The following is a 23848-nucleotide window of genomic DNA, read 5'->3' as shown; positions in this document are numbered from 1 at the left end:
GCAATGCTGACCTAGCAGGGTGCCCAGGGCTCGGCCAGAGGAAGCCCCACCTACACGGCTCCTCTCCCGGGCGTCTGGCCTGAGGCAGAGTCGAGGACATCATGTTATACTTTAGGGGAAGCCACACGCGCACACACGGCAAATACAAGGTAGTGTTTGGAGATGGGCATTGGTAGGTAGAGCCTCAGAAGAGGGTTCGTGTTCCAGAGACAAGGGCCTCTGCCAGGGCAAGAAGAATGTTGCCTTAGCCATAGTGCTTGAAGGAAAAGGATGAGCTTGAAGCGACGGGGGCTCTCAGTGTCCCAGAAGCATCTATTTCATGAGAGATAACAGAAGCAGCAACTAGGTGGATGGAGCACCTTGGCCTAGAGGTAAGAATACCTGAGTTCAGACATTTACTAGCTGGGTGACCCAGGACCAGTCGCTTTACCCCGTTTGCCTCATTTTCCTCATCTGTAAAACAAAGTAGAAGGAAACGGCAAATCACTCAAGTGTCTTTGCCAAGAAAAACCCCAGTGGGGTCATGGAGTGTCAAACACAGTCGAGACGACTGAACAAGAGATAAATAGGGAATTGATAGAGTTTCTTGAGTGGCAAATGACATAACCTGTACTTTAAGAATATTACTTTGGCAGCTGTGTGAAGGAAGAATTAGAAAAAGGGAAAACCTGAGGCAGGAGAAACAAGTGGCAGTAGTCTAGGGGAAGAATTGATGAAAATCTGAAGTAGAGTTATGACTTTAAAGTGGAAAAAAAAGGAGATACAAGAATTAATAGAGTTGGACAACTATTGATTGGACTTTTAGTATCAAATCTTCTCCACCTATATGTGCTTTCCTCTTTCTTCTCTGGACAAGAAGCCATGTAAAGAGCTGGTCTCAGAGTCAGCGAGAGCCTGGGTTTAATCAATGAGCTGGTAGAGGGAACTTCTTTACTGGTCATGAGGGATTGAATTAAATCCCAATTACATATATGTCCAATCCTTATTTCTGCCTTCTTAGGAAACCCCCTGATCTGCTTTATTTTTTTGAAGACTCAAGTCTTTCTCAATTTAAGTTGCAGTTGCAGCAGTATCATCTTGGGATTTCCCACTTAGGGTGACCATAGTCATCCCTAGAGAGTTTATAGACATTTATCTTCTGTTGAATATGGAGGAGACGGATATGAAGAATCCATGATGATTCTTCTGGTGGATGACTTTTTCCTGCAACTTAAATCCCTTTCATCTGTTTCCTTTATATCTGAGGTACCCTAAGTAGTCATTAATTTCCTTTTGTTAAGGTAGAAAGTAAAACCAGCACAAGTAACCAGTGTATCTGAGATCTTGGGGATCTAGAAGGTACTTTCTATTTTCTTCATTTAGTTAATTTCAACAAATATTCTTGGAACAGTTTTATACCATTTAACATACACAAAAATCATAACAAAGATTAAGATAGTCTTTGCATTCACTGAACTGATAGTCTAATATATATCTGGTTTATTAGCTGCCAGATTGTCTATATTGTGACATGAACCAGTCATTTAGTAGGTCTTAAGTAGTTAAAGGGCATGACAATTTATTGAGCTATTGTTAGTAAGATAAATATAATTTTATTGTATTTTCTTCATGGTCTTTGGACTAGATTTTCTTCCCTTTTGTAATAAGCTTCCTCACACTAGGAATAGCTTGATTCTGTAGACATGGAAGCGGTTCAGTAGGTGATTACTGATTACTCACTTATATCAACGTAACAACTCAATTTTATTACTTACATTGGGGTCTACAAAATCTTTCCCTGCAACAACCCTTCTTATTGAATGAGGAAACACAAGCTCAGAAGAGTTAAGACTTGTCATTGGTCACATAGTTGGTATAGGAGCCCACATGGCAACCCAAGTCTCTTCACTTTGAGTCATTTGTTATAGTGTTGTAGAACATATATCCAAAGTTAGTTTTATGTTATAATTGAAATTACACTTACTCTTCTTTTTTTTTTTAAACACCATTTTATTTGGTCATTTCCAAACATTATTCATTGGAGACAAAGATCATTTCCTTCCCCACCCCACCCCCTCCCATAGCTGATGCATGATTCCACTGGGTTTCACATGTGTTCCCTGTTGTTGGTATTTGCTCTAGAGTGTTCATTTAGAGTCTCCCTCAGTCATATCCCCTCAACCACTGTAGTCAGGCAGTTGCTTTTCATCGGTGTTTTTACTCCCACAGTTTATCCTCTGCTTGTGGATAGTATTTTTTAGATCCCTGCAGATTGTTTAGGGTCACTGCATTGTCACTAATGGAGAAGTCCATTACATTCGATTGTGCCACAGTGTATCAGTCTCTGTGTACAATGTTCTCCTGGTTCTGCTCCTCTCGCTCTGCATCACTTCCTGGAGGTTGTTCCAGTCTCCATGGAACTCCTCCACTTTATTATTCCTTTTAGCACAATAGTATTCCATCACCAACATATACTACAATTTGCTCAGCCATTCCCCAATTGAAGGGCACCCCCTCATTTTCCAGTTTTTTGCCACCATAAACAGTGCAGCTAGGAATATTCTTGTACAAGTCTTTTTCCTTATTATCTCTTTGGGGTACAAACCCAGCAGTGCTATGGCTGGATCAAAGGGCAGACAGTCTTTTAGCAACCTTTCGGCAGAGTTCCAAATTGCCCTCCAGAATGGTTGGATCAATTCACAACTCCACCAGCAATGAATTAGTGTCCTTACTTTGCCGCATTACACTTACTCTTCTAATTGAATGTTTTGTTTTTCTGAGTTTTAAAAATAAATTTCCTGGGCATTTCCCCCTGATCTTTCCTCTCCTCTGAGTGATCTTGATGTTTCCTTTTATTTTTATCTTTCAAGTGAATGATGATGTTATCACCAGTTGATGCCCCTTGTGAGCTTGTTGCCCTTTTTTGAATAGTAGGCAAGGAAAAACAAATGGAGGAGCTACTTTTGGTTACTTTTACCATTTTAGTTCATTAAATACAAGAAAATTTTAAAATGTCATTCTTTTTCTACTATCATTATAGTTTAGATTTTCTCCCAGACAGCTTGCAACCCTGGAAATATTCGGGAGTTGGTACTCTCTCTTTTCATTGTGGTATTAGATTTCTTATTACACCAGAAAGGGTTTAACTTTAGATTCTAATCCTTAAAAGTAACCATATTCCATGTTCTTGTCACTTACAGAACTTTAGGGTCAGGTTCAGTCAGTCCTCTTTGTTCAGGGAGATACCAGCATTAATTTTGTTGTTTAGATTGTCGTTCTTTCTCTTAACTGGTCTTTTAACAATATATTTTTTTCTATTAGCATAAAACACAGGTGTGTTACTGCTTCTTGAAGAGATATTCAAGAATAAAGAGCTGAAGCTAATAGAAAAGAAATAATTGGATTTAGGGTGTTTGGAGCAAACTGTTAAGAGAAGCAGCAACCTCAGCCAGGCTTAGTTAAACAAGGACTATGTTCTGACTCCTTGACCTTCCTTTTCAACCCACTCATTGTTTGGCATGCCTTTCTTCCCTCTTAATTCTGTTCTTTCCAAGCCCATTGTGATGTTATTTGTAAATTTTGTAGATTTTTTTTCCTGGATTTTGGAAAATTCCCAAACTTGCTGCCCCTTGAGGTTTAAGCAGTGGATTTTATGAATATTAATAATGCAAGCCATAGTTAGAGCTTAAGTCTTGACTTCTACGTTCACATTGGATTCACTGTTACCACTTTCTGTCTGTCACTTGGGGGCAAGTTAACTTTTCTGTTGGATTTAAAGTATTTAACTCCGAACTTCCAAGATCTTGGAATCCTCTGTGATATTTTAGTTAGAACTTCAAATCAAAGTATGCTAGCTTATCTTTTGGAACGTGAAAAAAAAAGTAAGATTTAATCATATTTTCCTAGATTTTAACACTTGTCAAATACAGCATTAATTTTATGGCTAGTCACAACTGACCATTGTTTCATATTTCTAGGACTATCTTGTTGAGTGTAATCTCACTGCTTAATGAGCCCAACACTTTCTCTCCAGCGAACGTGGATGCTTCAGTTATGTTCAGGAAATGGAGGGACAGTAAAGGAAAAGACAAAGAATATGCTGAAATCATTAGGTAAGATCATGTGTTTGTATACTTATTATGCCCATCCATTCTAAGCTAGAAGTAATCCAGAGGCTAGATGCTTAACAAGAATTTTCTTTGTATTGAAATGTTTAAATGCCTTAGGATGGAAAGGCCGAAGGACGTTTCTTCTTCAGTTTCATGAAGTTGTTAGGGATAGAGACAACATACATTAGATTGGGTTCTAGAGATGATGATGATGATAATAATAAAGATGATAAAGATGGCTAACATTTATGTAGTGCTTCTATGTACCGAACCCTGGGCTGAGCTCTTCATATAATCATCATTTCTTTTGATCCTTACAACAACCCTGGGAGGGAGGTGCTGTTATGTGATGAGGAAACTTAGAGAAAACAGATTAAGTGGTTTTTCCCAGGGTCAGTTTATAAGTGTCTTATGTTGGATTTGAACTTGGGTCTCCTGTCTCCAGTTCAATCCATTGTCACCTACATTTTAATCCCCACCCCAGAGATTTTTAATTCGTAGTCTGAGATACTTATTAGTGCACTTCTATTTCTTTTTCATTTCCTCCTCCAGTGCTGAGTAACTGGCTTTATTTTTACCTCCCTTAGTAATTGGCCTGTTTGTGTGCTCGAATCAGTGTCGCAGATTTCCAGTATCTTCATTTTGTTATTTATAAAAAGGAAAAATATATGAGAGGTGTTCCATAGCATCTTTTTCATAAACTTCAGTCATTTAAAACACCAAAGAATATAAACAAAAACCTTCAGATCCATTCTTCCATACATTCTGATGTTCTGTGAAGGTGATATATAAGCATGTATGGAAGGCTCTGATCTTAACTCAACTTTTAAAAATACTTATATTTTTATTCTCAATCTGAACAAACCCTTTTGGGTAGTGAGTTGAATAAATTAAATAAAAGTTCTGATTATTATATATTTCTTTCATGGCATAGTGATAGAACAAGGGCCTAAGAATCAGAACAATAGGGTTTTTAGTCCTAACTCTGACCTAATTAGCCAATGTGACCTTGTTCAAGTCACTTAATTACCCTACCTTGTAAAATAAAGAGGATTGAACTAAAATGATCTAAACATTTCCTTCTAGTTCTAAAATTATGATTCAAATGTTTCAAAGCTTCAGGGTATATTCTATTATATTCACATTCTAGCATTTTAGGAGTAAGTATTTTTTCACCCTATTTGTTCATTTAACAAACTTCAATCATATTTTCTCTAAGTCTTCATCTTTATAGACCTAAGAGGCCTAATTTGCTGCCTACATAGAAGAGTGAAAAGGACCTACTTTAGTTTTCCTCCTTTGCATTTAACTTCATGTCAGCTATTTTGTTCTTTGAGGGACATGATAGGACATAATAGGAAATGTTAGTTTTCCAATTAACTTTTTGCACCATTATTTTCAACAGTGGTGGGCTAGTGTTAGCTGCTTAATTTTCAGTTTACTTTTTTTTTTTAACCCTAACCTTTCCGTCTTGGAGTCAATAACTGTGTATTGGTTCCCAGGCAGAAGAGTGGTCAGTGGCCATGGGGGTCAAGTGACTTGCCCAGGGTCACCCAGCTGGGAAGTATCTGAGGCCAGATTTGAACCCAGGAGCTCCCATCTCTGGGCCTGGTTCTTAATCCATTGAACCATCCAGCTGCCCCCGTCTGTATACTGATGATGTTTAGCGTTTATTTTTTTAGTTTTTGGATGATATCAGCAACATTGGACCATCTTATTTCTTGGAAAAGGCAACAAACCACAACAGACTGTTATTATCAGCAGCAAACATTGACCAAACACCCATTTTTTCAGGGGACTGTGCCAGGCGGTGGGGAGAAATCCTTTGCTCTTTGAGTTCTCAGTTTGGTTGGTGGAGATATGATGTACATATAAAGAAAAAAACAGGATGAAAGGGATGAAGAGCCTTATCTGGGGGGTCAGGTAGGAGAGAAGGCTGCAGATCAGCCATGACCATATTTGAGATTCCTGCTCTGGACTACGAATGCCACAGGAATTCAGAGAAGACGCAAGGGGGGTAGGCAAGGAGGTCTCCACAAACTCCCTGCAAGCATTTGAGCTTGGGAGGGAGCACATGATGTCCCACAAAGAAAATTGGCAGGAAAGCTGATTCCATTTAGCAGAGTACCAGTCAGGTAGAGATAAGTGCCAGATTCTGAAGGGTCTTGAATGCGAGGCAAAGGTATTTTGACCTTATTCTGTAGGTGAGGAATGAGGAACCCCTGAAAGACTTGGGTCCCTTTCTGAGGACATATGATGGCCTGGAATACATCATCCTGTAAGAATCCTTCTATTATTTTTACCTTAAAAATCATTTCTGTTTGGCTATATTGAAACTCATCTGCCACTTGTCTGTTCTCTTTCATCGAAAGGTATCTCTATTGATTGTCCTGATGTTGTACTCTTCTCCGTATACCTACGTGCCCTCACCCTGTACTCAGTGTTCACATTATTTAATGAAAAGTTCGCTCAGATCTGCCCTGGATTTCCCTCGGGGTCCTCACTTTCTATTTCTACCTACATTCTGTTTCTTTTCGCTAACCCAGCTAGTTTTGTCATGTGTTTCCCCTGTTCTGCGGTGACTCAGATTGCAGTAATTCTTTGGATTTTCATCTCTAAAAATGGCTTTGTTTCAAAGACTATTCAAGGCATAATACATAAATCCTGCTTAAGGTTTTGGTTGAAGGTGTTTGGGAACTCCTGAACATCCCTGTATAAAAGAATCTAGTCTTTGTGCCCAACTCAGAGGCCCCTTTTATACTGTCTTGTTTTCAGTTGAAGATTAAGTTCAACAGGAATTTTCTGTGTGCCCGTTGAGTGTCGGGTTCTAGGATCAGGATGCACACACTGGGGCAGTAACAGGTTTAGAGATGGCAAAGCGGCATTGGGTGCTCCATAGCCCAGTTGGAGTTCTCTTGGTTGGTGCCTTTGGAAGTGTGATGGGGGAGAAGCTTGGACGCCCATCTGTCTCTCGGATGGAATGGAAGTGGCCCACGAGGTCAAGTACAAACGTGACCCAATATGTACTGCTTTCATGTCCTCTTCTTTTCAGGAAACAGGTTTTGGCTACCAAGGCTGAAGCAGAAAAGGACGGAGTGAAGGTCCCCACCACACTGGCTGAATATTGCATCAAAACTAAAGTGCCTTCCAATGACAACAGTTCGGATTTACTTTATGACGACTTGTACGACGATGACATTGAAGATGAAGATGAGGAGGAAGAAGATGCCGACTGTTATGATGATGATGATTCTGGGAACGAGGAGTCGTGACCTGCTCCCTCTGTGCCCCCTGTACTGCCCAGCCATCTCAGGCCAAAGGGAGCAGCGGTAACTCAGCAGTCCAGTGGCAAAAACCATACACAGGGGGTGGGGAAAAAATGTCTACTGCTGTCTCCTGTTGTGTGGATCTCAGTTTGCTCCTTTTTATGGACCTCTCATTGGAGAGGAAGTAACCCTCCACAGAATGTCTGAATTCTTGCATTCTTTATCCTTCCATCACTGTATTACGATTCCTTTTTTAAAACAAAACCTGAAACTCCCTTCTCACTTCATCTCTACAAAGTGTTCACAGAGAAACACTTTTGGTCTGTGTTTAGATTCTTGAAGAATTAAATACAGTCTCTCATCAAGACGTTTAATGTATTTAAAGCTGGGAACCCACCAGAAGTTGGGTCTTTGGGAGTTCACAAGTGCTGCATATACTGGGTAGCAAAAGAAAAACGGAAAACAAAACAAAAAAACAACCCCACAAAACCTTTAAAAAAAAAAGAAGCAAATTTGCCAAGGTTCTAGCTGCTTCATTTATGACCTTAGTGTGTGCACATTGCATTTAACCTTGTGGTGGTGAATTTTGTTTTCTCCTTTTTTTAAGGTGTGAGGCAGATGGTATAAGCAACTGTGTGCTGAGCTTGAGGAATGTCTTACGGAAAGGCACAGGCCTACTTTTCCGCCTCTCTGAAACAATCTAATATTGAGACCTCAGCTCTACTGGGGTGGAGAGAAAATCAGATTTTTTAAACATTGATTGGGATCTAATGCCTGAATAAATATTCATACTTTACATAGAACTGAGCACTTGGTTGCTATTTATTTTTTGAGGCAGGGCGTTTTTGTGGGATTTTTTGGTGGTGAGAAGAAGGGTTCAAAAATCACTCTGCCGTTTGTGAAGGTGCTGCTGGGGAGTGGGAAGGGGAGACGCTTGGGGATGACCGCCAGCAGGGGAGACAGCAACAGCAAGTCCTTCCCCACAAGGGGCTACCTGGTGGGTCTGTGTTTGGGTCTTTCAGCCAGTATTAGTCCCAGGAGCATGTCCGATGTTCTGGTTTTGGTGTTTTCATTAAAGCTACGGCACCCTCTAGTGAGAATGTGGACGAGTTACTGCTTTCTTCATTGAATGGAACCCCGACCGAGCTAGTTTGCTCTTGTTAAATCACTTGTGATGGTGGCCTGGCTGGAGAGGGCGAGCTCCCCTAGGTAGGCAGGGGAGCCTCTCTCTCCTGTAGGCAAACGTGGGAAGGGGGAGAATCCCCCGAGCTTGTTCTGCAATCCGCTGCTGCTTTTCGCTTTTCCAGGCCTACTCGGCCTGCGGGCTCCTCGAGCAGCCTTTGACCCACCGCTTCAGAACTGGAGGTTCTCTGTGGGGGCGAAGGAGCACGTTTTCCTTCAGAGCCCTAGAATGTTAGAGGTTTCCCACACCAAGGGAAGAAGCAGAGGACACACGGGCCCTGCAGGGGCTAGGAATGAAGAGACAATAATGCACTTATAACCTCCCTTCCTTTCTGATCTCAGGGTTTTCATTAGCTCTTCAATTTCTTGCTTTCTTGCCTCGCCCTGGGCTGTCGTCGTCATCTTTGGTCCTAAAACCAGCGGGGCTGGCTGTTTGGGGGGGAGGGGGTCGGGAGCCAGTTCTTTTTGAACGGAAATGGAGACTTTGCTGGGCCCTGAGCCAGCACTTGCTGCTAGCCCCCCGCCATGAAATTCCCCTCCCCCTCCCCCCAGTGCCCAGCAGCCAGTTACCCAGGCTAGCTCTTTCTGACGGATCCCTGGGGGTTGGTAAGCCCTTGCTGCCGAGAAATCGCCTCCAAGCCAGTCTTGGCTCCTCTGATTTCAGAGTTGAGGCCGGGTCGTCCTTCCCGAGATCTCTGGGCCTCTGGAGCCAAAGGTGGACGGGACCGAGTGTAGGTGGAGCTTCCGGCTTAGCCTTGTGGTGGTACTGATTGGGCCTGTGGCTACTGTCTAATGAGGTTGTTCCAGAAGCCCACCTGGGGTGTGACAGCTTCGGAACCAGCACCGTTGGGCCGAACCCAGCGTCGAGCTCCGGCCAGAGAGGTCCGACGGATGGCTGTGCCCGTGACTGTCGGGAGCCTTCCCTTTGTCCTAGGAGAGACCTCGCTCACTTCAGGCTTGGTGGTAGAAGATGCATTATCATGATTCTTTTGTTGGCTTTATTTCAGCATTTCCAGTTCTTCCTCCCCATTTGACTAACCCTTTCCTCTCTCCCCACACACCCAAGTGTCGGTTATTTGTTTACTTGCTGGTTTCTGTTGTTTTGGAGAGGCCCGAGCAAAGTGAGACTCGACTGTCTAAGAAACTGCGGGGGGAAGTTGGCTTCGACCTTCTTTTCCCTACCCCGTCCCCCTTCCCATCCTGATGAACAAGGTTTACATTTATTATTAAAACAAGATTCAGATGCAACTTTCAACTGTTCTGAAACCAGCAGGATGCACTAGACTAATTAGTAATTTTCATAGCTAAAATTCTAGATGTTTTCCTTTTTCTTCAGTATTATAATTTACCAGAAAAGATTAACTGATGCATTTTGTGTTGTCCTCCCCATTAGTAGTTTATTTTGTCTTTTCTGCACATCTGTCTACTAATAAAATGTGAAATAAAACCTATCTGCATTGTTACTTCCCCATGGAATGATCCGCTTTTTTCCCGTGGTTTAAGACATTCGAGTTGACAGCATATCTGTTCATTCCTTGGAGTCTGGGCACCTGGGTATTTGCTGTAAAAGGACTTGACGGCGTTCCTTCTATAGAGAAACCACCTCTCGCCTCCAGCTAAGCTTGAGCCCAGGCAAGAGATGGGCACTGGCCAGTCAGACAAACTCGCGGTGAACGCCAAGAACGAGCTTTGGTGTCCTCGGTGGTGGGGGGGTGGAGGGAGCCCCCGGCAAAGGACGTAGCGGCGCGTCTGCCGTTTTGGCCTCGTGTCTTCAAATATCCTGTCAATCAGTTTTGGGTTTGGACAAAGGAAGAGTTAATACTCTGTTTTGAGTGTTCCTAGTCCAAGAGTGACGTTCCCAGATCCTCAGTGTTAAGTCCTAACAAGAAGGGTTTTGTGACGTCTACACCCAACACTGGCCCTTCTTGCCCGCTGCCATTAGAGGCAGGACTAGGGCCTTTGGCTTGGGGAGGTGAAGGAGCCTCTGACAACTGACTTTAAGCCGCCCTTTCCCTTCCACCAAGAAGTGTGTCTGGTGCTTTGAAAGGGCCTTCCTTTATTTGGAATCTCGGGGAAGCTCTCTACAAACTCGACTGTAATGGCTCATTTCTAAGGAGGGGATTCCCGGGACTGAGAGAACCTAATCTTGTCCTAGAAGACATGCTCAGGAAGCTACTAGAGCAGGCCGGTGTTCTTTGAACACACACAGCCCCTGGGAACGGACTTGAGCTTCACCCCCGCAGCTGCCTTCTGCTTTCAGGACTTTTGTCCTGCCTTTTTGCCAGATTCGCCTTTGGCCTTGTTCAAAAGTCCATTCGTGTCTAGTAGAGGCCTGTGTTCGATTCTTAGTGAAGTAACTCAAAGTTAAAGCAGGGTCTTCCCCAAGGCTTCTAATGGGGAAAGGAAAGGGGAAAAGTTGTGTCACCTTTTTCTTTCTTGCCCCATGTCCCATGTGCTGGAGGGGGCTGCTCCCTTCCCCCACTCCATGCCCACCCGGGGGGTCTCACATCTGCCCCATGGGAGCACTTCCTCCCCTGTCTGGGGTGTGAGGATTGCAGACTGGGCACCCATTCTCTAATTTAGGATCACCATCAGTGCCGTAGCCTTACTAGGGCTTACTTCAGTCCATCCAATCTTTCTTTCCATTATTTTAGGTCCAAAATAGAAACTCGGGTTCCATTCCGATTATGAGTCATTTTGTTTAGACAGATGCCTGGTATGACACCCCCCCCCCCCCCCCCCCGGACAGGTCCAAATTCTAACTTAAGAATGTGTTCATGCTTTGCTCCGTAGGAGGATGTTAATCTAGCAGACACACGGCCTTTATTGCACATCCTCCTGGTCAAAAATGATGGAAGGTGAGTAACAACCGGAACGAAGGGCACGTGACACCGAAGGTGTCCCCAGCTACCCGGAAGCCTGTGTTAGCTTGTACATCACCTGACCTTCCAGGTGTTCATGGGAAGACGGCCAGCAATTTGTTTGACCCAAGATTCTTGCCTTAGTATGACTCGGCAGATACGAAATTCTGGGATAATGTTGGAAACGATAGGACCCCCCCCCCTCCTCCCCACCCCCAAGAGTTCTACCACCGTATATTTTTTGGATTTTTTTTTCTGTGGGCTAACTAGTGCACAATTCAGGCTCTAAAGCAAGGCATTTCTTCATGTGAAGAAAATGAAATTTTATTCAAATCAGTTATTAATGACCTTCTTGAAACAGTCTAATCAGTCTGCTAGTTTGAGTGGATCTTGTTTTCCCTGAAATAAGGACCAAAGAAGTGAGTTTTTTAGTCTTGATAACTATTTTGGGTTGCAATTTTAAGCATTTGAAAACATCGACAAAGCTGAAGAACCATCCAGGCACTGAGCCTTGTCCCCCCGGTTACGGGCGGCCAGATCTGTCTTTGGAATACCGATAAGGCCGCGCATGGGAGGCGTGGAGTGACCGGATCTTTGCTCTTTTCAATCGGTGCCTTGGGTAAAGGCACAGATGCTAAGCTCATCCCAGGGAGGAGTCCTAACTGGGTACCACATCCAAGAATCTTGGTAGGCTGAGAATTGGGAGGAGGCTAATAAAGTGAAATTCGGCAGGAGTCAAGGCAGTTTTCTATGTTTTTTTAAGATGGGGGAGGCCGATAGTCCCCCGGACGGGCCTCGGGGCCACAGACGATCTCCAGCTCTTTAGCAGGGAACATCATGGGAGGAGGCAGGCGTGGAGCAAAGACTCTGCTTTATCCCAGGCGTGTCTCTAAGCAGAGCTTGTGGCCCCGCGGTGGGGGCGGAGTTAGTCCAGTCTGTCTGTAGGGGGGACGTTGGCCCCTCTGGAAGGTCCTTCTGCTTTCCATGAAACCCGAAGCATTTTGCGCCCGAGCCGGAAGCTCGGCGCTGGGCCGCGGGTCCCAGTCAAATGACAACCAGGAGACGGCGGTACTCTCAGAACTTTATTATGTGGAGTTTGGGCGAAAAAGAAATGAAACGTCTGAAAGGGCCGCCCGAAGTGGGACGGAGGAGCAGCCACTGGCCGTGGCCGCGTGCTCGCTGGGTTGTGGGGTTTTGTCTGATCATTCTTTGCAAGGGGAGGGCTGGGGGGTTGGCCGGGTCGAAGAGGGGACGGAGACAGTTTCAGAAACGACACAGGCCGAGGCCCAGATGGTACAAAACAGTTTGGGGGGGGGGGGGGGATGGGCGGGGCCTCCCCTGCACAGAGCCCAGGCCGGGAGGGGAGGGGCCCGGCGGCTGTCATCCGGCCAGAGGGCGCGCCAACCGGCTGGGGGGAGAGAGGGACGGGACCAAGGACAGAATGGCGGTTAAGAAATTAACAGCAAAACCAACGTAGGGAACGAAAACTCAATGGCGTGGAGTGGGGGGGGGGGACCCCCAAACCACCATGATTCTTCGTGTGTCCCAGGGCCCCCGTGCACCTGAGCCGCCCGGCAGCGGGCCCTCTCCCTTCCCCCATCCCCACCCTCTCCTCCCGCACCCCTGTGGGCAGGGGGGACAGAGTGGAAGTCCAGAGAGTTGGGGGGTCAAAGGAAAGACACAGGGAAGGGGGGGCTCCTCTTTCCCGACGGAGAGCGCACACAGCTGCAGGCTGTAGACAGCACACGTATGTAAGCTTCTAGGACATTTACAAATACATATATAAATATATTACATACAACAGTGAATTAGGGGCAGGCAGATAGAGGCTCCCCCAAGACGAACTCTTGGCCGAGACAGTGACTGTTTCTCCGTGAATCTTCCCATAGAATGACGCCGGGCTCCCCGATTGGGTCTGTGTGTTGGTTCTCCTCTCAGGTCCAGTGTCGTCCCCCTCCCCCCCAGGGGGCTCAGTTTGTCCAGTATGGAGAACTGCCATAGGCGGGTTTGGTGGCCTGAGACTTGGGCTGCAGGGTGCTGGGCTGGCTACGCTGGCCAGAGCCACCCTGCAAAGTGAGGGCCCCACAGGGTCAGGCCCGAGCAGCCACCTGCCGCCCCAGAGGCCTTCGGATCCCCGTCCCGATGCGCCCCTGCCCCCGCCCCCCGCCAGGGATCGCTCGGGCCAAGGGTGCCGGACTCACCTGGCCATCCTGCTGCAGGTGGTGGTGCAGCATCTGGGAATGGGGCTGCTGGTGGGCGGGCAGGATATGCAGGAACGGGGCCGGGGCATAGCCGGGGGCGGCCCCGGGGGTCAGCGGGCCTGTGGAGCCCAGAGCCGAAGGCAGGCTGAAGGGCGGCGGGGTGCCGGCGTGGAATCCCTGCTTGTCGAATGTCTGAAAGCGGACAGGGAGGAGAGGGGCTGAAGGCGGGCCGAGTACCCACGTGAGGGAGGAGAGCCGGAGGCCAGCTTTTCCCACTGACGCACACACTCCATTGCCTCTTCCGTCGGGTCCTTCCTTGCCTGAACGGAATGGGGCTTTCGAGGCCATCTAGCCCAATCCCTCATTTTTACCTTTGAGGAAACTGAGTCAAGAAAGGTGAAGGGACGTGATGTGCCAGGCCTCTTGCGCACAAAAGGAAGGTATGGGAAATGGGGTCTAGGTTTGAGGGGGACCCAGGCTTCAAGTCCAGCTCCCCCCCTTCCCCAAACTCACCTGAGTCTTGTTGTACACGGAACCAGCTATGTCCGGCACGCCGGTGTTACTCGAGGTCACTGACACCCCTGTGGAATAAACAATGGCTGTTCCCAAGGACGCCCAGGAGAGGCCTCCCCAAGGCAGCAATTCCAACAAATGGGAAAAGATGGCGCTGAAGATCTGAGAGCTCAGCGGAGGCTGCGGGGGGGGGGGGGGGGGGGGGGGGGGGTCCCGCGGGCGGGCTGGGCACCACTACCTTTTCCAGGGCCAGAACCAGCAGACTTGTTTTGTGCTGGTGATGAACCACTGTAGGCTCCTTTGCTGTAATCTCCGGCCGCCGTCCCCTGGGTCAAGTCGTCATAACCTGCCGGGCACCAGGCATGGTGAGTAGGGGAGGCCCGAGAGGCCGCCCAGCCCCCCCGGCCGCCCTGCCCCCTCACCTGCTCCGTAGCTGTGCTGCCCATAGCCGCTGGCCTGCTGGAAGGGGGCAGTGGCGGTGCTCAGATTCACTCCGTGTTGCTTAGCCGAGGCAGGAGGGACCTGAAGGGGCAGCGAGACACAATGGTGGGCCCTTTCAGGCGGTCTGACGTCCCCTGGGCCTACGTGGGAGACGATGCCCTGGCTGGACGTCTGCAAGGGAATCCAGCACGTGGGGCAGGGAGGCACGTCCGCTGCAGCCCCCCAGCCGGGGAAGGGAGAGGCAGGAGTTTCCGGGGGGGGGGGGGGGGGGGGGGGTTTGGGGTGGCTCAAGTGCTTCTCAAAGCTGGGATGCAGGGGGAGGAGCCAGAGGGCAGGGGGTGGGCTCCGTGGCATTCTGCACGCAAGCAAGAGTGGCTACTGTGGAAACAGACGGACCCTCGGACGGACCCCGAAAGCTCCTCCAAGACTCCATTTTTGGGTGCAGCTCCACGGGGTGCCGGATGTCTCCCTCCAAGCCATTCCCTGCCCCCGGCGCGGCCTGTCGGCCCTCCATACTCACAAACATGGTTGGCCCGTACTGGAAGGCGCTGGGCACCCCTGCGTAGTAAGGGAGCCCCGTGTAGCTGTAGCCAGGAGGCAGGGTGGGGTTGAGAAAGGGCTGCTGGGCCGTGTGGTGCGTCTGAGACTGGTTCTGCTGGGGCTGAGCCAGCGTGGTGGTGGGGGCGGGGGAGGCGGAGTCTCCTCGGCCAAACTTGGTGACGTCACCTGCAGGGGGAAGGCACAGGTCCAAGGGCTGACTAGTGGGAGAGAAGGGCGTGAAGGTGGGGCCCGCTTGGACTGTGGGGTCCCTCTCAAAGCGCCACGGGAGCGCACAGTGACTGACCCAGGAAGGGGAGGAGGCAGGAAGGAGGCGAGGGCCCCGACATAGCAGAAGCCCTCATCCAGGACGATCCAGGCAGGATCATGGAGCCCAGCCCAGGGAAGGGAAGGGCAGGGCCCAGCCAGGCTCTGTCATGACAGCGGAGGGCAAAGCAAGAGCCGCTTGAGGGCCCCCTTCCCAAGACCACCAAAGAAAGGCTCGGAGGCCGCCCCACGGACTCCTGCCCTCGCCACCCCCTCCCGAGCCTCGTGCTGGTCCTAAGAACGAGGAGAGAAAGTCCGGCGTAGACATAAGCCCCCTGAAAAGGCACCAACCTGAGTAGGGGTTATTAGCAAGGCTCCCATCTCTGCCGGTGAGGGTCGCAGGAGCAGGGAATGTAATTCCGTAATAATCCTGGAAGAGACACCCCCAAACAACTCGATCAACCCGAAACCACCACCAGAGAGCACGACCCCCAGCAGGCAAAGGCACACCTGGGATAGGGCTGGGGGAGGGGCGGCTCAAAGGGGAGGCAGGCAGACAGCCCGCCCGCCCGCCCGGGCACGCTCAGCCAGATGGGACGCGGCCAGGACGCCGGGGCACTCGGTCCCACACACTCGACTGCAAATGCTACAAGCCCTAAACGGCTACTCTGCCCTAAACCAAAGACTCGGAATAGCAGCTACGAACAGTACAAACCTGAAAAGGAGTCATCAGTAGAGGAGGTGCCTAAAGGGTTAAAAGGGGACAGCCAAAAATCAGGGGGGAGGTCTGTGGGGGCAGCCCCCCCAGTGCGAGCACTAAAGGAAAGGGTGGGCCCAGAGTTTAACATCAGCAGCGCGGCAGTGAGTCGGGGGGACCGTCACCCCCACCACCCTGGGGCCGAGGCACCCGACGGACACCTGCAGAGCAAAGGAGGAGCCAAGAGAAGGAAGCCGTCTGGGCTTGGGCAGCAGCCGCGGCGGCGCGTCCCTGAGCTAGGGGAGGAGATGTCCTTTCTGCAGGGCTCGCTGCAGCGGGCCTGGGGAATGGGCTCAGCTGGTCAAAGCTGGCAGAATGCAGAATGACAAGCAACGGGCGGCTGAGGAGGGCTACTTGGGGATGGGAACGTTAACCCAGACCCCGTGGCACACGGGCAGAAGGGCTGCCAAAGCCCCCCAGCGGGGCTGCGGGGCATAAAGATAATAATGTAACTCACATTTCTGCATCGCTTTATGATTTACCAAGAGTTTTCCTCACAACAACCCTGTGAGGTAGGCAGTCCAGGCATCACAGCGCACCGGACAGACGAGGAAACTGGGGATCTGAAGTTAAGTGACTAGCCGAGAGGTGCGGAGCTAGGAAAGGGCAAAGCCGGGCCTTGGACTGGGTCTTCCTTCTACCTCACAAGTCAGGGTGCTCATCTCACTACCCCGGGCTGCCTCTCTTATCAGTGCTTGTTGAATGACTCCCAGCACCCTGGCGAGTGCACACAAGTCACTGCTCTCATCTACTTTTACTTGGCTGTGTCTAGAAAGAAAAGAAAGTAACTTGGGGAAACGCTTCCACTTCTTCTTCTCCACGGGAGGAACTCAAAGGACGTCCCTGCAGGTCAGGCGATCTGGTACTCAGCAGACACAGCCAGGCTCCTGGCTGGCCCCCTTCGGGGAAGGCCACATCTCAGGGAAGACAGAGGAGCTCTATTTGGGCTCCTGCAGATGACCGAGTCTGAATGAGTTTGGTCTCAAGGCTCATCGGGAATGCCATTAACAAAAGGACCCAGAGACTGGTGACCAAACTGGGCCTGCAGGTGAGTCTGCAGGAGAGCGTGCTCTCCCGAACAAAAGCTGGCCCTGGCGCACCACCCTTCCACATCAGATTTCTTAAGGAAGTGGGCGTCCAAGTACACAAAAACCAAAAACAATATAGCTCTTTAAATGCAAAGACTGGGGAAATCCTGAAAAATTAAAGAATAGTCCAAGGAAAATGGGTCATGTGATTATGAAATAGTACATAACAATTCTGAGTTTGATCAGGAGCTCTGTCCCCAAATCCACCGTGCCTATAACCTTACCCAGAATCAGTTTCCTCTGCAGTTTTAACCACGCTGCCGATGCCTACAAAGGCTTGTGGTATGCATAGCCTGCCACCCTCCAAGTGAAGAAAATACTTCCAAAACACACAGCATTTCTTAAAGGGCAGGAATTACAATGAATAGCCCTGCGAGATTTATTATAATACAAACGAGGAAGGGTTTTCAATGGAATCAACACTGTTTCTGACTAAGGAAGAACCAAAAAAGATTAATAATAATTTCATCCGAGGTAATACGTCCACCTTATCACTCACTCATCAATGGGGAAATAAATTATGTCACCTATGGAGGCAGAGGGCCTTTTAAACTGCCTTTTATCCATTGTCACTACATTCTGTCATCATACACTCAGAATTCAACACGATCAACTTAGCAATTAACCGGCATTATTTTTTAAGAAGTCCAAGGGGAAAAAAAGATTTAGAAAATAAAAATAAAAGAGAGAAAAAGGTGCCATGTCTCTTCAGCCTCGATACCAAAAGACTAAAGAAAGCACAAGGAAAGAACCAGCTATTCAACATCTAAACAGCTGAGAAACGGAAATCGGCCTGGGATGGTTTTAAAGAATTCTGGCTTGAGGGAAAGGGGAGAGGTACACGCCTGCTGGTTTTAGAAACCCTTCCTAATAGATGCAGAACGGTGACTTTCATTTTGTGTGTATGACAATCAGTCCTTATGACACTGCTGGTTTGAAAACCAGAGCAATGACATGCTCATGTTCAGTCACTAAACAGGAAAAGTGTATTCTGTTCTTAGCAACTAGAAGAATTAAAAAAATTATATAGGAATCCAACCTGGATATGGAATCAAAGACCATTTAAAATCCTTTCAGTGAAGCCCAAGTTCTTTTGAATTTGGAAAATTCTCTTCCTAACAAATGGAATTGCTAAGAAAATATCTAAACTATTTAATGGTGAAGTTTTTGATTGGGTATTGAAGAAAAGGAGATAAATGAAATTTGAATGTAAAAAAGACCTGTTAATGGAAGTAATAATGGGTATATGTTAGCTTTTATTGATTTATTTTTTTGACCCTTTCTATCTTAAGAATCAATAATGTATACCAGTTCCAAGGGCCAGCTGGAAAGATTTGAACCTAGGTCAGCAATCTTTTGAGCTTGGTGTGTCAAAATTAGGCCCCCATTGAATAGCTGGTTCTTTCCTTGTGCTTTCTTTAGTCTTTTGATATCTAGAGGCTGAAGAGACATGGCACCTTTTTTCTCTTTCATTTTTTTTCCTAAATCTTTTTTCCCCCTTGGACCTCTTAAAAAATAATGCTTGGTAATTGCTAAGTTGATCATGTTGAATTCTGAGTGTATTACTGATTAAACTTGATTCAACTCAGGTGGTCACTTCAAGAAAAACAGTTCTCGGCATGAGGTCTCATGTCATCAAAAATGGCTAATGTGTGTTAATGCTGACACACGTGTCATAGGTTCCCCAGCACAGACCCAGGTCCTGGCTCTCAATCAACTGAAACACCAAGCTGCGCCTATGTTTCTCAGCTTTTATAGAAAGAACTGGAGGGTGCGAGTAACAGAGAAAAGGAGGAAGGAATAAGATAGAAAAAAAAGAGGATATACAAAAACTGTGATGGGTAGGAAAGAACATCCTGTAAAGATTTTCTGGTTCTGGGGAATATTAGGGACCTAAATCAATTTTCATCCTCTGAGACCCCAAGTGGCATAACTATGTTATGTACTTTTGAGTAGCTCACACTTGTGATTTCATCATAGGTGATGGAAAGAGATATTTGATAAAAAAAAAAATCTTTGAATTAAACATATACCAGAATCTCCTTTGGAGTGGGTTCCTATCCCTTCCCCCAAGGATCCTGTAAGACTCTGTAGGGTTCTAATGAAGAAGTGACCCAAGACTGAGGCAGATTTCTACAGCCAGATCTCTCTGGAGTTTTCTCTTACAGTGCATACCCATTCTCAATGCAGTTAAGATGCCTTAGGCAGGAAGGAGATTAGGACCAAGAATGGAAAAATCAGTTCATTTATGTGACTGCCATGGAAAAGCATTAGAAAAAAAGGAACATAAAATTATCCTTCCTCTTCCTGGTAACTTCAAGAATTCTCTAAACCATTGGGCAGCCATTTTTTGGTAAGGTAAATCTAAGTCATGCCTGTGGACAGAAACAGGGATAAAGGAGGGGAAAGGAACATATGGTGAGGAAAAAAAGCTATCATGGGTGAAGAAAAGGAAAGGGAGAGAGGGGGGGGGAGAGAGAGAGAGGGGTGGGGAGAGAGAGAGAGAGAGAGAGAGAGAGAGAGAGAGAGAGAGAGAGAGAGAGAGAGAGAGAGAGATGATAGTTACAGTGGTGAGGAAGAGTATTAGCAAATGCCTCAGGTGCCTCCCCTTGCCTTCTACAGTCTGTTCCATTATAGTGATGACAATTCATGTGCAATACAAGAAGTCAATTCTTCCAGGTTTAATCTTGTCTGCCATTTTCAGGATTGTGCCACAATCTGACCAACAGTTTCCTACTTACCATTGGTAGCCTGGATTGGAGCATCTGGAGATCATCATAACCATAAATCTGCTTGAAGACAAAGACAGGCAACAAGTCCATTATAATACTCTCCCATCCCGTAAGCCATAGACTCCCCCCCCAAATTTTGAACCCCAGGGAAGAAGTTCAAAACTGTTGCCGGCAATGCACCATACCAGTGGTGTGCAAGCACCCAAATGGGGAAGGAGGGAAACCCAAGGAAAAACAATTATTACATCCCAAGGAGAGATTCTAATTTGGACTTTATAAATAACCAACTCACCCACTGGTTTTAACATATAGCTTGCTCCTTGGTGGAAGCCAGGAAAAAGGGAGGAGGAGCCAGCTCTGTGCTGGAGTTGAGATCACCTGGCTCAGCTCCTACAGTCACAGGAAGCCTGGATTTCTAGGTTAGGAATTGGAAGCGCCAGGACTCTCATCGAACTACATCCTTCCCCTCTAACAGGTTAGAGTAAATCAGCAACCACGAACAGGTCAGCTGTCTCTGAGCACAGCTTAGTTTTTGGAGAAAATCTTCAATTCAAAGTCTGAATGCTATGTTGTCCCAGGAGTTGAATTTTACAGTGTTGGGAGCCAAGCCTACTTGTGTTATTCAAATCACTCCTTTGCCTTCATCAGTAAGCGCCTGTCTGTTCCTTTGTGGCATCTGGACCAAAGAGTAAATATACTCCAGGGTTCAGGAAGACTATAGAGAGTCGGGAGGGGGTGGTAAGAACTCTACAACTGTTGGGCTTCATAGGAAGCCCTGACAACCTACAGCTCCTGGAATGAGCAAAGTAATCTCTTATGCTTCTGGGGGGAGGGCACAAGACACACAGGATGCTGGGAAGAGAAAGCCGGTCCACAATGCCTCACCTAAACTAATAAATGGCATTTAGGACAAATTTCCTATTAACAAGGGGGCGAGGAAGAAGGCTGTAAGTTAAGTGCATGTTACAATACAATTCCAGGAGTCAGAGGGCCTGGAACACCACCCCCAAAACTGACCAAGTCAAGGCAGTCAGAGCAGGAGATAAGGTACAAGTAGAGTGCTTACTGGGTAGGCAGGTAGGAGTCCTCCAGGACCCACAATGTACTGGTTATGTAGAAGGGGTGGGACACCTTGGGGTAGGTTGGGGGGAGCTTTGCCTGTAGAAGCAAAAATAAAAATAAAAACAACAACGACAACAGCAGAAACAAAGAAACAAACCAGGGAACCATGTAATGCAGGATTGAAAACAACACTGACAGGACCTGACAGCCCCAGTGATAAGCTCTAATTTCAATGCAAGTCAGACTCAGTCAAGTAGGTCCTGAAATACTAACTCTACGCAACAGTTGGGATCTCATGAGCATGACTGCTGGAGGTAGCATAGGTTGGAGAGGATACAAAGGCTGCTGATACTTGGCAACTGAGTCACTGTCTGCTCACAGGTGGCTGCTGGAGATTCAAGTGAACAGAAACGAGGACCCAGATACGATGTGATGAGAGATGGAGAGAGCGAGAGGGGAGAAGAAAAGAGAATTGGAAAGGGAGAAAGAAGGAGAGGCAGGGAGAGGGAATGGGAGCTGGGGAGGAGGGGTTGTACGGAGTGTGCATTAAAATGCAGCAAACTGCAGTGACTGTATGGACGAGATCAACTTGGGGCGGCCTGAGGGGAAAGCGTATAGGAAAACGAAATTGAGTGAAATTGCCATTTTACCAAGCATAATCTGAGAATGCCCCAACAGTATTTTTAAAGATGAGATCTGAATAACCTTCCTTTGTGGCATGGATCCCCTGGACACTTGGGTAAAGTTTAAGAAATCCTTCTCAGAGTGTTTTCAATGTACAAAAGATAAGAAAAGAAACCAATTATATGGAAATGTAGTTTTGAAGTATTTGAAAAGCAAGCTTATGCAGCCCAGGATAAGAACCTCTGTCCTAATGTTTATATAAACAAAACATAAATGGTCATAAAAAAGAAGTTGGAGGGGGAATGAAGCTGGGCAAAGTCTGGACTTTGCAGCTGGTATGAACAAGTTTGCCCTGATGAAATAAATGCTGTACCCTGGGACAGACCTGCCTACCGGTGCAATTGTAGCCAAATCCCTTATACCTCTACCCTTTGACAGCAGTCCAACAACCGGCAGCATAGTCCTCGACTACAGAAAAGCATAAAGCTTCCCAAGGCTTTCATCACAGAATAACATGTGGCCATTAGGGTGCTGGCAAAACATTTGGGGAAAACCCCGCCATAATTTGTCAAAACTGCTATGCCTTCCACTAGAACGCTTCATGGAATCTCAAATACTTAAGTCTGGGAGTTTCCTTTCCCTTTTGAATGAAATCTGAAGGTTCCCCAGATGAGTTTGAAGTTAAAAAGAATCCCAAGTCTGTCAGCATTTGAAAAAGAGTGATATTCTTCCCCTACAAAAGCCACTCCAAAATGTCAAGATGCTAACCCGTCTGGATACTGTAGGGAGAGGCAGCAGAGTGTTCATCTAATACCTGAAGAAACTAAGGGCGCTGCCCTGGAGGTTGCACTCGGCATAGAGACGCTGGTGACACTCAGACCAAGGCTGTTTGTAGTGTTCATGCTGTTGGCCATGCTGACAACTGAAGAGGTGGTGCTGGTAGCAGAGGCTGAAGCAGTCGAGAAGGTGGTAGAGGACTGAAGCGAGGCCGCACTCTCAGCACTCACATGCTGACAAAACAAAATGCAGGAAATGCGACTCATGAGCGCTTGCAGGTGACAAACCAAACAGAGGCAAGCTCCCTTACAAACACCCCCCCCCCCCGAAAATACAAGGGCATCTTTTCACCATTATCCCTATAGCTTAACTCCAAAGGTGGTTGGAATCTAATAATTCAGTGATGTTGCTAAGTGCAGCAATGCTCCTTTCCTTTCCATGCGGTAGCTAATAGACGGTATCCTTTGGGGGTAACACGTTTCCCTAAAGTAGCTAGAAAAAAACAATCTGAGTGTTTTCTTCTAACATTTTAACAATGCGGCAAATTCTCCCAAATTTGGAATAGGCCCCCCCCCCCCCCCCCCCCCGCATACGTTTGTACATTCGTATAAACCGGAAACTAGATGATGTCATGGGAATACAATAGTCAGAGGTTAACAAGATTTCAGCTAAGCATCTGGCAAGGTATCTCATGATATCTTTATGGAAAGGATAGAAAGCTATTGTGGATTTGGAGCTTCTTAATGCCCAAAGGATCTCAAAGCGTCATTATTAATTTTTCCAACAGTTGGGAAGGAAGTGCCTTCACCTGAGTACCACTGTTTATTGTGATATGTTGCCTATGTAATATTTGATATTTTCACAAAGTCTTGGGCAAATGCATAAATGGAAGGATTACAAAAAGAAAACGGTTAACTGAACCTTAGGGATGGATGGTTAATTAACGTTGAATTATAGAATGCAAAAAGATGCGAGCAGAATAAAATGCTGGGTAGAATCTAGAAAGATAAAGATTGTCCTACCCGTGGCTTTAAAAACTTTATTTTATAAGAGGCATGTGCCATTAGATCAGTTTATTTAAAAATCATAGGAATTTAGTGGAATACTCAAGGAATTAACAGTTTATCAAGAAACTCCCCAAAAAGGCATGACTGAGGTTCCATTAAAAAATAAATGTTATTAGGGATTAGAGCAATTACACTCCCAGGCCTACTTTAAGGAATTATATTCACTATTGGATATTGCATTCTAAAAAGTATTTTGAAATATCTGGAGACTACGTAGAGTACGACAAAAAGGTTAAACAACTAAGCTTGAAAATCATGCCATATGATCATCAGTTGAAGGAATTAGGGATGGATGTGATAGTGAAGGATTTTGGAAAAATATTGAGTTGAGTTAATGAAGTTATAAGTTATGAAATTATGAGTAATGAAATAATGAGTTAATGAG

At 46.7% G+C, this 23848-nt stretch overlaps 2 protein-coding genes across 18 annotated transcripts in view; one reads left to right on the top strand and one right to left on the bottom strand.

The window, feature by feature from the left end:
• UBE2R2 (ubiquitin conjugating enzyme E2 R2) overlaps positions 1–9999 on the top strand; it is a 132893-nt gene extending 122894 nt beyond the window's left edge. The window contains exons 4-5 of the mRNA XM_007497905.2: positions 3957–4091; positions 7141–9999. Coding sequence (XP_007497967.1) covers positions 3957–4091; positions 7141–7360 — 355 coding nt within the window. The 3' untranslated portion in view covers positions 7361–9999. The remainder of the gene's footprint in view (positions 1–3956; positions 4092–7140) is intronic.
• A 2467-nt stretch (positions 10000–12466) lies between these two features.
• Positions 12467–23848, bottom strand: part of UBAP2 (ubiquitin associated protein 2) — a 122672-nt gene continuing 111290 nt past the window's right edge. For 9 of the 17 annotated variants that reach the window (XM_056803896.1, XM_056803894.1, XM_056803901.1 and 6 more), the window contains 10 exons: positions 22434–22629; positions 21000–21091; positions 19943–19993; positions 15708–15786; positions 15073–15278; positions 14534–14723; positions 14350–14457; positions 14112–14179; positions 13599–13790; positions 12467–13463 (listed from right to left, as the gene is read on the bottom strand). In XM_056803896.1, the coding sequence (XP_056659874.1) occupies positions 13368–13463; positions 13599–13790; positions 14112–14179; positions 14350–14457; positions 14534–14723; positions 15073–15278; positions 15708–15786; positions 19943–19993; positions 21000–21091; positions 22434–22629 (1278 nt within the window). In that variant the 3' untranslated portion in view covers positions 12467–13367. The remainder of the gene's footprint in view (positions 13464–13598; positions 13791–14111; positions 14180–14349; positions 14458–14533; positions 14724–15072; positions 15279–15707; positions 15787–19942; positions 19994–20999; positions 21092–22433; positions 22630–23848) is intronic. The other 8 variants (XM_056803903.1, XM_056803906.1, XM_056803900.1 and 5 more) reach the window with 3 other exon arrangements.

Source organism: Monodelphis domestica, chromosome 7 (genome assembly GCF_027887165.1).
Source record: "Monodelphis domestica isolate mMonDom1 chromosome 7, mMonDom1.pri, whole genome shotgun sequence".
Taxonomy (NCBI): Eukaryota; Metazoa; Chordata; class Mammalia; order Didelphimorphia; family Didelphidae; genus Monodelphis; species Monodelphis domestica.
Note: the sequence above shows the minus strand (reverse complement) of the source record. Positions and strands in the feature narration are given on the sequence as shown.